Source organism: Cimex lectularius, unplaced genomic scaffold (genome assembly GCF_000648675.2).
Source record: "Cimex lectularius strain Harlan isolate CLEC.00 unplaced genomic scaffold, Clec_2.1 scaffold338, whole genome shotgun sequence".
Lineage (NCBI taxonomy): Eukaryota > Metazoa > Arthropoda > Insecta > Hemiptera > Cimicidae > Cimex > Cimex lectularius.
In genome coordinates this window covers 241,166-256,323 of record NW_019392974.1, presented here as the reverse complement: position 1 = coordinate 256,323, position 15,158 = coordinate 241,166, and the positions used below count along the sequence as shown (strand labels likewise).

The 15,158-nt window shown below is 34.9% G+C and overlaps 1 protein-coding gene across 1 annotated transcript in view; it reads left to right on the top strand.

The window, feature by feature from the left end:
• The window catches only part of LOC106665966, a 75,844-nt gene that overhangs the window by 41,174 nt on the left and 19,512 nt on the right, over positions 1 to 15,158 (top strand). Inside the window, exon 5 of the mRNA XM_014392798.2 lies at positions 7,265 to 7,384. Coding sequence (XP_014248284.1) covers positions 7,265 to 7,384 — 120 coding nt within the window. The remainder of the gene's footprint in view (positions 1 to 7,264; positions 7,385 to 15,158) is intronic.

Here is a 15,158-nt window from a genome sequence, read left to right as displayed (position 1 = left end):
TATGTTTAGTAGCAAGTCTATGTTTGGATAGTCCCAAGGACAGTCCCGGCCTTTCTTCATCATTGCAATCATACTTAAGTTGCCGCACACGTTCCGATAAATATTGTTTCGTTTGGCCGTAATACACAGTGGGACATTGTGTACATTTGATGCGATACACTACATTAGATTTTTGTAATAGAGGTTCTTTACTTTTAAGTTTTGTGTAAAAATTCTTGCCCACTTTATTATTAAATGTGTAAACAATTTTGACATTATCTATTTTTTCTTTCAATAGTTTTTTTTAACTTACTTGATGTTCCAGCTACATATGTAACTGGTTGATAAATTTTTTGCTCAACAGGTATATTCTTATTCCTTGTTGCTCTTGTCCTGTTTTCCATTAATCTATTTATTATCTAATGATCTTGGGTAACCGTTATCTATTAACATAGAGCGCACATTTTTCCTGTTCTCACTGTGGAACCGATCATCGCTCAATTTCAGAGCCCTATCAATGAGGTTAAAAACTATGTTAGCTTTCATTTGAAAGGAATGGTTGGATGAGAAATGTAGCATCCTGTCCGAGCTGGTTGGTTTCAAATACCAGTTAGTTATTAATTTACCATTATCTCTAATGACAACTAGGTCAAGAAAAGGAAGTATCCCATCTACCTCAATTTCTTGTGAAAATTGTAGTGACGGATGGAAAGAATTGAACGCCTTCAAAATGTCCACCAGCTCACTCTTTTTTATAATCAGGAACAAATCATCAACATATTTCTTAAGAAATTTGATGTGAAATCCAAAATTAAGTCCAATCCAATCCAGTAGCTCATTCATTACAAGGTCCGCAAGCACCGATGAAAGAGTCCCTCCCATGGCCACACCTTCTTTTTATGTATATATTTGATCTTCATACCTGAAGAATCCATTGAATGTAGTGATTTGTAAGACCTCCAGTATCGTGTGAAAAGGGATATTGGTAAGGGTATCTAACTCTTTTTGTCTCCTCATTAAGGTGTAACTTATCATCCCTAGAAGTATACTTGTAAACAATGATTTCACATCTAAGGATACAAGCAATTCATCATCCTCTATGGTGAGGTCTTTTACCATCTCTCTAAACACAAATGCATTGAGGATGTTATAATGTTTGTCTGCATCCAACTTGTTTAATATGTTGCCAACATATTTGGACAGCTCTGTTCCTGGGCTATTAATGGAGGACACTATGGGCCTAAGGGGTATGCCTGGTTTGTGTATTTTTGGGAGGCCATATATCTTTGGGCAAACTGCGTTGCTAGTTTTCAACAGCACTTTTTGTCTTCTGTCTATATATTCAGACTCAAAAAGGCTATCTACTAAAGAATTGCATTTACTTTGAATTTTCTTTGTAGGGTCAGATCTAGCTAAGGAGTATGTGTTTTTATCACTCAAAAGTTCTTCCATTTTTCTTTTGTAGTGGGATTTTTCAAACACTACTGTCACATTACCTTTATCAGCTTTCCAAATAACTAGATTAGGATTGTTTTTAATGAAAGCACGAGTTTTTGTTATAGATCTTTCAAGGAGGGAGCTGGTGAATGCATTGCTCTTTGACTCCGTAATATAACTTGATTTGTATATATTTTTATATATTAATCAAAGTTTCACGTTTTTTATCGTTTAATGATTGAGTCTGTCTAAAAAAAAGTATTAAAAAAATTAAATTGCCAAGGAAAATGAAAAATTAAAAAAAAGGACAGATAAAAGTTGTTCTAATTTTGTTTTAGATTTTTAATTAACATTTCAATATCGCGTATTTCCTCTTCTTGCCTTAATTACATCTCGATAATAATAAAATTAATAAATTAATTTTTTTATGTAAGGGTTTGGTTGAAATGAAAAAGTTAGTGTCACGAGCGGGATTTGAACCCACGACCTTCGGCTCTGCTCTAACCGCTTTGAGCTATCGTGACTTCGATCCACTCGGACACCAACTTCCCATCTCAAACTACCTTTCGAATTTTCCTTCATTTCTTTCGAATTCTTTCATTTCAACCAAAACCTTACACAATTAAACAATATATAAAAATAATCTAGTCAATTTTAAACTCTGGAGGAAACTTAAAATCTGTGATAGTTCTGATAATAATTGTTAAAATATTGTTAATAAAATAAATAAAATTTGTTGTTTAAAAATATATTTTTAAGAAAAATGCAATTTTAACTGTTGAGTGGTTTTTTTAATGTTGATTCGTTGGTCTGTGATAAATTGATAAGAAGTCGAACTTCACATGAGAGGTTGTGATAAGAGTTTAGCCAGGTTCAGAATATTAAAACGTTTCTTCGTATCTGAATAAGTACCACACTGGCTCTTTTTTTAAATAAACTGTTATAAAATATTAATGATTGACGACCACTTTTTTAACCATTCTAAGTAGTGAAGAATCAATGATAACCATGTTGATCTAAAAATTTAAAAAATATTTGTTCTGTATACAGGCTTTAACTTACCTGAGGAAGGATTAAAATAAATCCGATAAACGTTGTGGATAAAAACTGGTTGTGGTTTTTTTGAGATGACCTATTATCCCACCTTTAAGAAGGAAAAATCAGAAGATTAACTGTTGAGGTCGAAATATAAAAAAAACATCGTAACTGAAAGATATTATTTGGTCAATTGGACTAGGAAATCTAACGAATTTAATAATAATAACGTCGAATAATGGATAGAATAAAACAATGTTATCATACAATATAATTCTTCTTATCCAGCCTGGTGTATAACACCAATGCTGTCAAAATGGAACCATCCAACAAACTTAAAAAATCTTTTCTTGTAAATACACTGCACCGAAGAATAATCTTCTATATTCAGAAAGAATAGGGCAAACCGCTATAAAATGGAAAATGTCCTCCCTCGCTTTCTAATTACAAAGTTACTCCTCATGCCTTAATTGGATCTCGAAGACGCCAAGGCATACTTTCGACTAGTCTGGAGATGTCTCTTTGCTGGTGGTTAGCCCATCTTCAAGACGAGACTTTTCTAGATGGCGGAGTGTATCAGAAAGTGATGGACGTGCTCTTAATCGTCTTTGAGGGTATCCCATAAATGTTCGTGGGGTTCAAATCTGGCCTGCCTAAGACTCTGATGTTATTAAGTTGAAGGTTTGTAATATACGAGCGACATGTGGACGGGCATTATCTTGCATTAAAATGGGATTGTCGCTGATTTCATCGAGGATAGGCAAATGATATGGTATGGTATGGATACTAGGAAGCGGGGTTTGCGCTCCCCAGGCACTGCAGCCTCTGGTTTATTGTACCTTCCTCGTTCCTTAGAATAGACTCAATCCTTCTTCTTAGAAGTATCAGGTCATTGACTGTCGCTGCTGCAATTTGATTCCCTAAGTTTTTCCATACGTTAGGTTAAACCTCCATTGAGCTGTTGCTTTGCATTCGTAGATGATATGGGCAACTGTTTCCTTACATAATCTGCAATTGGGATCATCGTTGTTTATACCCATGTTGTGTAGATGCCAGTGACCGGTTAGTAGTCCTAACACTCCTCTGAGTTTGGTCCTTTCCAATTGCAGCAATGCTTTTGTCAGTCTTGGTGAGGGTTGTTTCACCATAAGTTTACTATGCCTAGCACCGCTACAGTTTATCCACTTCTCCTTTTGTTTTGCTTGGATCCATTCTGCGATGGAGGATTCTATATTTGTTTTTGTTATCCTAAGAATGGGTTGATCGTACAATAGGCAAAGCATGATGTTCCAAAATTTCATCCACATAGCGAGTGGCCGTCAAAGACCATCCACGAACAACAACCAATTCTGTGCAACTCCCCATTGAAATTCACGCCCACACCATCACTGAGCTACGTTGAAAAGCTCGGCTCTGGGTAAAATTACAGGCTTCGTACCTTTCATTTCGCCTTCTCCACACTCTTTCCCGCCCATTTGGAGATCGTATAGCAAATCTACACTCATCTGTAAAAAGTACAGCAGACCAATCGTCGAAAGACCAACGACTGTGTTCTCGAGCAAATGTGAGCCGTGCAACTCTGTGTTCTGGTCAATTCTGGTTCTCCTACGGGGAAAAAGCCACCAGTCCATACTGATTTAATCTTCTTCGAGCAGTGCGTTCAAAAATTTGGACACCTCAAACCTCCTGTAGCTGATAAATCGCTTCAACAACAGTCAGGTGCCGGTTTCGCAAAATTGTCAAAATCAAAAAAACGGTTATTCTGGGGTTTTGTTAACCTAGGGCGTCTAGAACCGGGCCTTCTATGGTAGGACCCAGTTTCTCGAAAAGGTCTAACGGCGTCTTGCACTGTTTCGTAGGGAACTTCGATGGCAATAGCCGCATACCTGATGGAACGTCCATCATCAATAAGTGCCACACCACGCGCAACATCTTCAGCACTAAAGGGCATTTTTAAGTTTAAAATTTTAAATTAAGAAAACAAAGATGAAAACTAAACAGTTTATTGCTTCAGAATTCAAATGAGACTGAACCAACATTTTAAATTCCGTAAAAAGTAAACATTGACAAATCATTTATCTATGTTTTGGATTAAGGATTAATAGCATAGACAAGTATTAGTCGATTTAAAAAAATGAAACAAATTAAGGGCAGAATTTTCTTTTTTCGGGAGAATGAAAAAAATCAATTGTGTGGAATTTTTGCACAGAATGAGTGAGAGAGAGAGAGAGAGAGAGAGAGAGAGAGAGAGAGAGAAAGAGAGAGTATATTTTTTCATTAACTATGGTTATTTGCAATTTTCATAATTCTCTACTATTTACTATTTGTCTACTATTTCTCTCTCTCTCTCTACTATTAAAAAACAAAACATCAAATATTTCCTAATGTGTCCTCGTGTGTTCATCATTGTGAAAAGAAAAGGATTAATTAGTATTGTGCTAAACGTTTGTATAAGCCTGCCTGAAAACTTGTGCGGTACTCGAGCCGTGGGACGATGTTCGCTGCAATTTCTCGAAACGCGGAAAGCAAAAACAGATCCACAATTGCTGTCCGAAACAGCCGGACTCGAGTCAAACTGGACACTTCAAAGTTTATGTTTCTCACCCAGTAGGATTGCCTCTCAACTCAACCTGGCTCTGACTGAAACTTGTACAAACTGTGCCCGCTTTGTTAACAGTTCCCGGCTGTAAAGTTTAGTCCCCGAAGGGACATTCAAGTTAAAGCGCTTAATCGAAAATATATAAAAATATATACAAATAAAATATATGTTTAAAGAATAAATTCGATAAAAAAACTAAAAATGATTTTTTTCAATAAATAAAAATGTACGGGATCAAATCTAATTAAATAATGAGCCGTAATTCTCCACTAATGGAATTATTAATGCGGTGTTAAATGCATATTTCACCGGAATGTGTTATGAGATGTCAGATATGACTGTTTGTCTTAGTTGATCAAAAGGGGACTATTATCGTTTAGCGGGGCGAATCGTTTTGATCAAACTGCCAACATCACTTCATCAACTCCAAAGCATCCCGGCCCTAACTCGACAGATATTTATTGCCTATAATTCTCCTCTAGTTTTCAATTGGAAAAATGTTTTTATTGGTCGATTTTTGTAACACAAATTTGATGTAGATTTGACAATAATTATCTGGCAATAATTTCTCTGTCTTATGACAAGTATAGCCTTGTTCATTTTAAAATTTAGACAAAATACGTATAAACAGTATTTATAATACTAAATAAATAGCATGGATATTTTAAATGTGTTTTTGGTTTAAGAAACACGGCGTTTAAAACTACCTTCTCTGATAGCTGGCAAGTGTTGCGGTATGGTAGCTCACTAGCGCCGTTTTTTCTAGTTTAAATTAATGAAAGGTATTTTCTGTTGTTCTCTCTCTCTCTCTCTCTCTCTCTCTCTCTCTTTCGCGTTCTCTTTTTCTCTATCCTTTATCCACTGTTTCTTTCTCTCTCTCACTCTCACTCTCTCTCTCTTTCTCTCTCTCTCTCTCTCTCTCTCTCTATATATATATACCTCTCTCTTATCTTCATCCCTTTCGCACTCTCTCTCTTCTTTTTTGCATCATCTCCCATCCTGTCCTGTCCACTTGTTTTCTCACTCTCCCTCTCTTCTCTTCATCCCTCTCGCATTCTCTCTCTACCGTTTTCCATCCATCCCTCACACTCAACCGGACCCATTTATTAAGTAAGGAAACTATACTTCCACATTTAAAAATAAAAACTGACATTCGATTACGTTTACAAAGCAGACGGTTAGTTATTTCTATATTATTTAATTATTTATCATTTTCCAAAATTTCATTCTAATAGATTTTGAAAGAAAGTAAATAATAAAACAATTAGTCCAATTAATTTAAAGGGTTGATTTCGGTGTTCACATGAAATTCTCTCTCTCTTTCTCTCTCTCTCTCTCTCTCTCTCTCTCCCTCAACCTCTCTCTTTCGTCCTCTCTACCTTTCTCTCGTTTTCACTCTCCTTTTCTCTCACTCTCTTTCTGCTCTTTATCTCTCTCTCGCTCTCTCTCTCTTTTTATCCACCTCTCACCCTCTCTTGTCCACTTGTCCTCTTACTCTTTCTCTCTCACTCTCTCTCTCTCTCTCTCTCTCTCTCTCTCTCTCTCTCTCTCTCGCCCACATCCTTGCTTTCTCTGTTTCTTCTATCTCTCACGCTCCCTCTCTTCTCTTCATCCCTCTCGCACTCTCTCTCTCTCTTCTTTTTTCCATCCATCTCTCTCACACACACCCACACACAGACACACAAAATACACTAGGATCAAAGATTTTTTTGTAAAATATGGGGTATAAATCCAAAAATAGTGTACTACTTGTTTAAAAAACCGTTTAGTCTATAATCTCCAGTGACCTCAGGGAGGGTGAAGCCCAAAATATCCATAGGAAATATTTGTTTCGGTATGTCCTTAATAAAAATATCTTTTCTCTATTTTTTGTGTACCTATGTGTGTACCTATTTATGTATCATTTCGTTTTCTTTGTAATAACCTGTACTTTCGATTTTTATCTCGCATTCTCACTTTCTCTCTCCCTCTAAAGTTCATCGAACAAATCTCTACGTTTACGACCCGTACACATGGATCAAAACTCAAACCCATAGTTAATATTTGCCGTTGTACGTCAGTCAGACGTCATTTCCATCGGAATACCAATCGCCCCGCCTGTCATATTGGGTCGCCACAATTTCGAAATAAAGAAAACTTAAAATTTCATCATTTAAATTGAACGATAACCGAAATTTTTGAAACATATTTTAAAACTTTTTCTTTTATTTTTAGGTATAAATTTCTCGGATCGATCGAGGCCGTGTCAAGGTTGGGAAGCGTCGAAGCGCCGATTGAACGCGGCGTTCACGTTCCAGGCTCATACTGCAGCAGGACGTTCGACGAGTGTTACAGGTAATTGATCCACTTGGTACGAACTTGTTTTTCTACGATACGTACGAACCCTTGTTTTTCCAAGGTCCATTTCCCTAATGAAAAACCTCCGCGGCTGTAAATAAAGCCTGGTCGTATCTCTTGAGAACGTCGAATATCTGAGGGGACGCCAATTAATTTATCTAAGCCGGATTAACTGGATCTTTTGATGATGTGGACGGAAGAAGGATAAAACAAACTGCAACATTTTTAAAAATGTTTAATTTTTTCATTTTAAAATTCCAATTAATAAGGAGTATTGCCCCCTTTGACTTTATTATTTGTTTCCTTCTGCTGTATGTTGGTCACTCTTTCAATACAGCCGCCATTAGCATCTTTTTTCACCTTTCTTTTGAAGGACTTTTTTCTTAAGTCCGCAATTGGTAATCTCTTGCAATTCTTAACCTCTCCGATGTTCTGAGAAGAAGCAGGCCTTTTTAGCTTTTTTTCCGATTGGTTTGATTGGAGTAGAGACAAAAAACAATTGTGGTAAACAACTTACAAAAAAAAATTAAAAAAAAAAAATACCGCATCAATGCGAACCGACTGGTTCTCAAGCGTATTGGGAAAGCGCCCTACTTTGTTTATTTATTTAGCTAAATCTCTCTACCCAATGCAAGGGACCGATTTCAGCCAACACGAAACACAGCATCAAAGTGAAACACTTTTTTTCAAATTGTATAATGAACACTGCGCCTTTCATTTTCTCTCCACGGTACGCATTTTAAGTAAACCTGTTCCCACCTCAGTTTTAGTAACCTGCAAAGGTCAGCTGATTTGAAACATTCAATAATAGCTTTATTAATATCATTGGTTCAGTTATTTATAAAGAATAAATCTGAGAAAGCTTTATAAAAACAGGAGTCCCTGCCTTGAATCGAGTGGAAAAACGAACGGAACTTTTCCAACTCTTCATCTCTTTGAAATCCCCACAAGTAATTTAGCTGAGTACGGAATTTTATTTCAAACAATAAAGTTTTGCCGGACTCTACGGAGGCAGTTTTTTTGCAGCAGATAATTTTTCCTTCGGGTGGGGAGAAATAGATGGTTTTTTGGGTTAGAACCTAGATATTTATTATTGATCGGCAAACTTTCTTTCCCCTTAGAATTTTTCATGATGTAAAATTATACCAAATTGTATCTTTCGATCTAATTTTCTATGTTAAAAAATTATTTTATTCGTGTTAATAATTTTAAACAAAATAAAGGGAAATTGCTACTAGAAAAAGTAAAAACTGTCTGAAAGCAAATTGAAATGAACCAAGGAATAGTTTGATTCTTCGTTTGTCGGTATAATATATATATATTTAATTTTTTCCGTCATTTTATCCTGATTCTACCGCCTTTTCTGCCTAAGCACACCCCTTAGATTGTAGAATTTTTTCTGCTGATTTGATTTTGAATAAAAGAAAGCCGAATTTTTTTTGCACTCAGCATGATTTTTACGCCGATTAAGAATGACTCGATTAATCCCTAATGTCTTTCATGGAACAAATAATATTACAATAAATATAAACAAAACTTTCGTTAAGGTCACAAACTAAACAATATCTTGATTTATATGTGTTGCAATATTTTTCATAAGAATTTTAACTATCAGCCTTTAATATTGAACATAATTTTATGTTTAAAAACAATCTGGAGTAAGGCTATTTTTATACTGGAATTTTTTACACACAACCGAACAATTCGATATAAGTCCAATTTGAAAGAAACACACTTCCTGTACGAAGAAACTGATAATAATTTTCTTTCTGATTGGACTTCTTCCTCTTCTAAAAAATATAAAATTTTAAAATAATAAATAACAAAAATTTATTACAACAATTAAATAAAGAATTGGGTGGTTTGAAATAGCTAAATAAAAATTAAACTGAACGGCGCTATCGGGCAACACTTCCGCACGTCTAGAATGCAGTGCGGGTTTAGCATCACTAAGCGCCGTGTTATTGTTCGATTTACAGGATAGTCGATTCATTGACTTAATGCGATCAATTATTTCTATATTTTTTTTAATTAATAACTTAAATAATTAAGTAATTTTTAGTTACTAGTATGTTAGATAAATATCAGTTAAATTAGCAAAAAATCTATCTAATTTCGTTATAATTTTTTTAAAAATTCATTTAGATATTTAACTTTTTCCGTCATTTTATCCTGATTCTACTGCTTTTTCTGCTTAAGCACACCCCTTTTATTGTAAGAAATTTTTTTCTGCTGATTTGATTTTGAAAAAAAAAGAAAGCCGAATTTTTTGCTGTTTTCGGCGTTTTAAGCCTTTCATTTGGCTGTGAATTCAGCCTGATTTTTACGCCGATCGACGAGAAAGAGGAAATATGGGTGGGGCCGGCCTGGGATTCAGTTATATCCTCGAGAGAGAGGGAGAGTGGAAGAGAGAGTGAGAGAGGGAGAGAGAGAGAGAGAACTCCCCAAATCCCAGGTCTAATTCTCAAAAGGATCTGCGGGCGGGACCAGGGTGTGTTGCTTAAGCTCCACGCGGACGAAGCCGTGTTGACTTATTTACAACTGCTAAATAAAACAAAAACAAAAAATATGACGAACTGAAGTGTAATCAGATTTTAAAGTTTTTCACGAATTACCAACTTTTTTATAAATGTATTAATTACAAAATATCAAGAAAGAAAAAGTAGAGTAAAGAAAAAAGAAGGTTTATTAACGTCTGGCCTTTCAGTTTTTAAGACAATTTCCATCCTTGTGGGGGGGGGGTAAAGCCATCCCTCCAGTGATCGGTTTTATAATTCGCCCGTAATGTGTTTTTATTTTCGACCATAATTGGAGCCTAATGAAAGTCTTTATAATTAAAAAAAAACTCAGGGAAACCTTATTCTCAATGAAAACACTGTTAAAAGTATGTATGTTCCTCGGTCAAATTCAAAGGAAACATCCACTGAATTTATTTTGCCTTTGGAAGAGGAAGTGTTTACAAAAAAACACCTCGAGAACTGAGAAATGGTCGAGTTAACCTCGTTTTTTCGGAGGGGTCCAAATGGGACAAAATATCCATATACCCATCAAGCAAAAAATCAGGTCGTAAAGGGTCGACCGTCTTTCTGACCTTTTAGGAAAATTTCTAGCAATTTTCTGTTTTATTGACGTTCGGAGCTTTTTTTCTTCGAAAGATAAATAAAATAAACGACGGAATTGAGCGTAATCACATTTCTTGAGTTGACCCACATGGCTTACTTTTTTCTTGTTACACTTCATACCTTACTTGTATTGAAAATCGCCGTTCAAAAATCTTATATTTTTCCCCGAGCATTACGTTTATTAATTATGATTTTTGTAATAATGTTTAACCTTGTTTGGATCGACTTTTCTATTTTTTTTCCGAATATTAATTTTTTCCGTTTTGCTTGTATGTGTATTCAAACCAACCGGGAATCACAGTTTTAACTCAAGTTTAGTTTAAGATCATAATCCATGTCTTTTTTTTTTGAAGTGAGTTAATCATTATCTATAATTAATCCATATTTGCTTAGTGGTCATAATTGACCGTATTAATTGTTGTTTGTTGTGCGATCAACCAGCCTTCATACGATGTTGATTGGGATTCGGGTNTTATTTATTTATTTATATATTATAACAGGCTGTGATAACATAGAATTACCAATGTATTAGCAATTAAGATCTTGTTTTTTAAAATTGTGGGAAATGATTGTTATAATTAGGTGATGGGGTGGGGAACCTCCCACCTGATAACGTGATAAACACAATTTTCTAGTCAAACGCCTGTGATATTTATGTACCCAAAGAATATATTTATTAAGTAATTGTTACTGGTTTTAAAAAATGCCTATATATGTAAGAGGCTGTTAAGGAGAGGTTTTTATTTATTTATTATATATGTATATAGTTTGTTTGTACACATACAATGTGCAATGTGTTTACGATTTGACTTTGTATCTTTAAGTAACAAAAAAACTGATATTTTATAACTATTTATACAATTTATAACTGTCTAAATGATTATATCCCTATGCCTCTGTAGATCCGCTGAAGAAGGCAATAAAACTTGTCGAAAGCTTGGGCGTTGATATAATAACAATGTATGTTTGAAGACCACAACCCGAATCCCAATCAACATCGTATTAATTGTTCCAAATAATTATTCTTTTTATCTAAGGTTTTTGGTCGAGATGAAAAATTAGTGTCACGAGGGGGATTCGAACTCACGACCTTCGGCTCAAAAATGGCAAAAAAGAGGGAAAATTCGAACGGTTTTAGGTTGAGATGAGGTGTTGGTGTCCGACGGGATCGAAATCACGATAGCTCAAGGAGTTAGAGCAGCCGAATGTCGTAGGTTCGAATCCCGCTCGTGACATAAATTTTTCATCTCAATCAAAAACCTTAGTTAAAAAGAATAATTAATTGGAATCATCTGTAATCTTCGCGAACAGTAATCAATAAACTCACATCGTTCGCATAAACGAGTCCGCTTATCGATGACCTTCTAAATCAAACCAGTCTTCCAGATCATTTAAAAAGAGTGCAAAGAATATTGGGCTTAGAATCGCGCCTTGATCGACCCCCATAGGATGTCGAATTTTTTCATTATTCCTTCCTTGCACCATGTAGATCCTGTCGTCCCTGTTAGCAAATCAAAATTGCTATTACGATTATTTTATAGATTAGGGACGGGTTAGGTTCAGATTACGAATTTAAAGACTGAAGAATATAAATTTTTAATGTATATAATTTTAAATAAACAGGCCTTGAGGATGGTGATATAAATCGCTTTGTGAAACCACATGTCAACTTCATCCCGGAGACTTTTTGAAGATATCTCAAAATTTAATGTGATTACTGAGGTCAATACAAACTCCAACTGTAATTTATGATTATTATTGAGTAATAGTCGAAAGATTAACTAGGCTTTAATTTGCCAATGGCGTCGTTTAGTAATATAATTATCGTGATCAGTCTTCAACCCTCAGGCTCAACAGGTCGTTTAATAATTTAATAACGCGACCGTGTAATCTAAAATCCGTATTAATCCATGGTAACTGGTGTAGTTTTAATTAAAACTAACGCATAATCCTTTCTCTTCATCACGTCGAAAGTCGGGGGCAAAGTTAAGCCCGACTTTCATCAAATCGCCGGGGTTAACCCTCGAAGATTCACGATTTTTTCGATTACAAATCAAAACAGGCCAGGTTGGAGGGATAAACGAAACGGCATCTAATCGAGTGGGGGGAAAAGAGCACGGGGCCTAATGGGGTAATGTATAAAGCGTAGGGCCGGTAGCCCTATCCTTTCGGCCCTTCGCATTCTCGTTTACAGAATAAAATCCCTTTCCATCTTCATTATTGAATTTCCCCCTCCTAAACCGTCTCTGACCAAAAGGAATCGATTCTGAAAAGGTTCTCTTTGGAATAGTTCAACAGCGGATGGAGAAACATGGTAGACAATCGAGAGGAAAAAAGGAGAAGAAAATATTTAAGACAATATTTCCTTCGGTAATTCAATAATTCAAAAAAGATCAGAATTTATGAAAGAAGGTACATAGACATAGAATAAAGTTTGACTTGTCAGATAGAGAGAGAGAGAGAGAGAGAGAGAGAGAAAGAGAGAAAGAGAAAGAGAGAGAGAGAGAGAGAGAGAGAGAGAGAGAGAGAGAGAGAGTAAAAAAAGATAAGTTTTGCCCTTTTACTGTATTTTTTCTGTTATATTATTGATAAACTGTGTGATTAGGTAGGTCTTTCTTTTATCTCCATGTTCTACCAATTTCTTCAGGGTTGTCTGTATAGTTTGCCTTTTTGATAGTTAAGGCTAGTACAAGACGCTCTTGTAAATATTTATCGAGTTTGGGTCAAACGTATAAGACAAAAAAAAATCATCGTCGATTATGAATTATTATTGTCAGGATGATCCGACGGCATTCAATTTTATACGGCCGTATATAAACAGCACTTTAGAAGCGGCAGTGAGACAGAGTAAGTGGGTAATTTCGCCGGTCGTCATAATCTTGGGTTTATGGTACGACAAAAAGGGGCTTGAAAGTCGATTATATATTTTATTTTTATTTATGTGTATCATTTATACAATGGAAAACGCTGGCAAAAAAAATGACAGGCTTCCTTTAGAAGGACATTACGTTTTATGTCAATATATTATTATTATTCTGGCTATAATTTTAATGAAAATTGTTGCGATGGTTTAAAAAAATCAACTTTCTTTTCGAAAGATAGGAAATCTTCCTGACTGATCCCAATATCCCGATATTGTCTGTACAATAGATGTCAAATAGATTGTTTTTAATTTAAATAATCATAAAATATATGTCGGCAATGGGATTGGGAGTCGACCAGACTTTATAAATTATTATTATTTAAATGAGCATGTAGCAACTTTCTTGTCAAATACTTTGGTCAAATTTAGTCTTTCTGATTTGTATTATTTCATTTTTTTAGTTTATATGCTGTTTAGTTACAATTTTATTTTAGTGAATTTAGTTTTATTATTTTAATTAAGATCTGCATACTGTAAAAAGGTAAAGAACGATAAAGAATTTATTATTATTATATGTTGTCAAAGGATTACCGATGTAAAAATTAACGTTTTATTGCTAAAAATTAGATTTTTCTGTTACAAACTGTCAGTAAAAATGTGTTTTGGTTTAAAGAATCTCTGCACTAAAGTAAAGATAAATAATATTGAACGCTTACACCAACACAAAAAGGCTCGTAATAATTTATTTACTGTAAATTTACTTATAAGTTGATTTCAGAAAATAACTTAGGAAAAAAAAGGAAGAGCCACAATTTTACCTACTTTTAAACAGGCCGGACTTAATTGAAAAAAAATGGTGAAATTTTATTAGCACTACATTTAAAGTTCAAGGAGGGCTGTTAGGATTAAATTAAGACATAACTAGAGTAGAGGAAAGAAGGATTTGTTTTTTATGTGGTACGGTAGAAGTTGAGGATACTTTCGTTTGTTTAGTACGTCTCCAAATTTGAGTAGTTTTCGGCCGGATTAGTTGGGTAAAAAAACAATTGAAATAGAAAAATTTGTGAAATATACAGGGTGTAATTTCTAGATGGCCCGGCTGAATTTCTTTTGAATCAGTTACGCCATAAAAAAAGTGTTTAATACTTTTTAGTCTGATTTCAAAATTTTACCTTTTTTGTAGAAAAATTATACAGGGGACCTCAAGCCCAGTTCAACTTCAAAATTTCAAATACCACCCTGTACATCCTGACAAATCATTTTAAAGGTGTTTTTCCTTTGAAAACAATGGTGCAATCGGATTTTAAATTGGTCAAAAAATGACAAAGTTATGGCAAAAAGAAACCGACAGCGTAATTTCGACGAAGAGCTTAATATTATATTGTACGTTCAGCGAAAATGCGAATTCCTCTCTCCGAAATGTTGGAAGGGTTTTAGGTTTTTCAAAAAACAAAATTGGAGATGTACTCCGACTTACAATTTTAAGCCGTATCGCTCTCAACTTGTCCAGGGACTTAGGGGCTCTGATCTGATCTCTTGCAGTCGTCTAACTTTCCTTGCANTAAAGGAGGTTTTACCAACACTATTAGATGATTTTTCTCTACAACAACGACAAAGAATGATTCTCCAGCTTGATTGATGCCCCGCACATAATTCTTTGTAGGTGAGACGTTATTTCAATCGACACTTCCGGTGGATAGAACCTCACGACTCAATCTGTTGGATATCTCTACTGCAAAATTTTCAAAATTGATATATTTTATTAAAATTTGTCAAATAGAAAAGT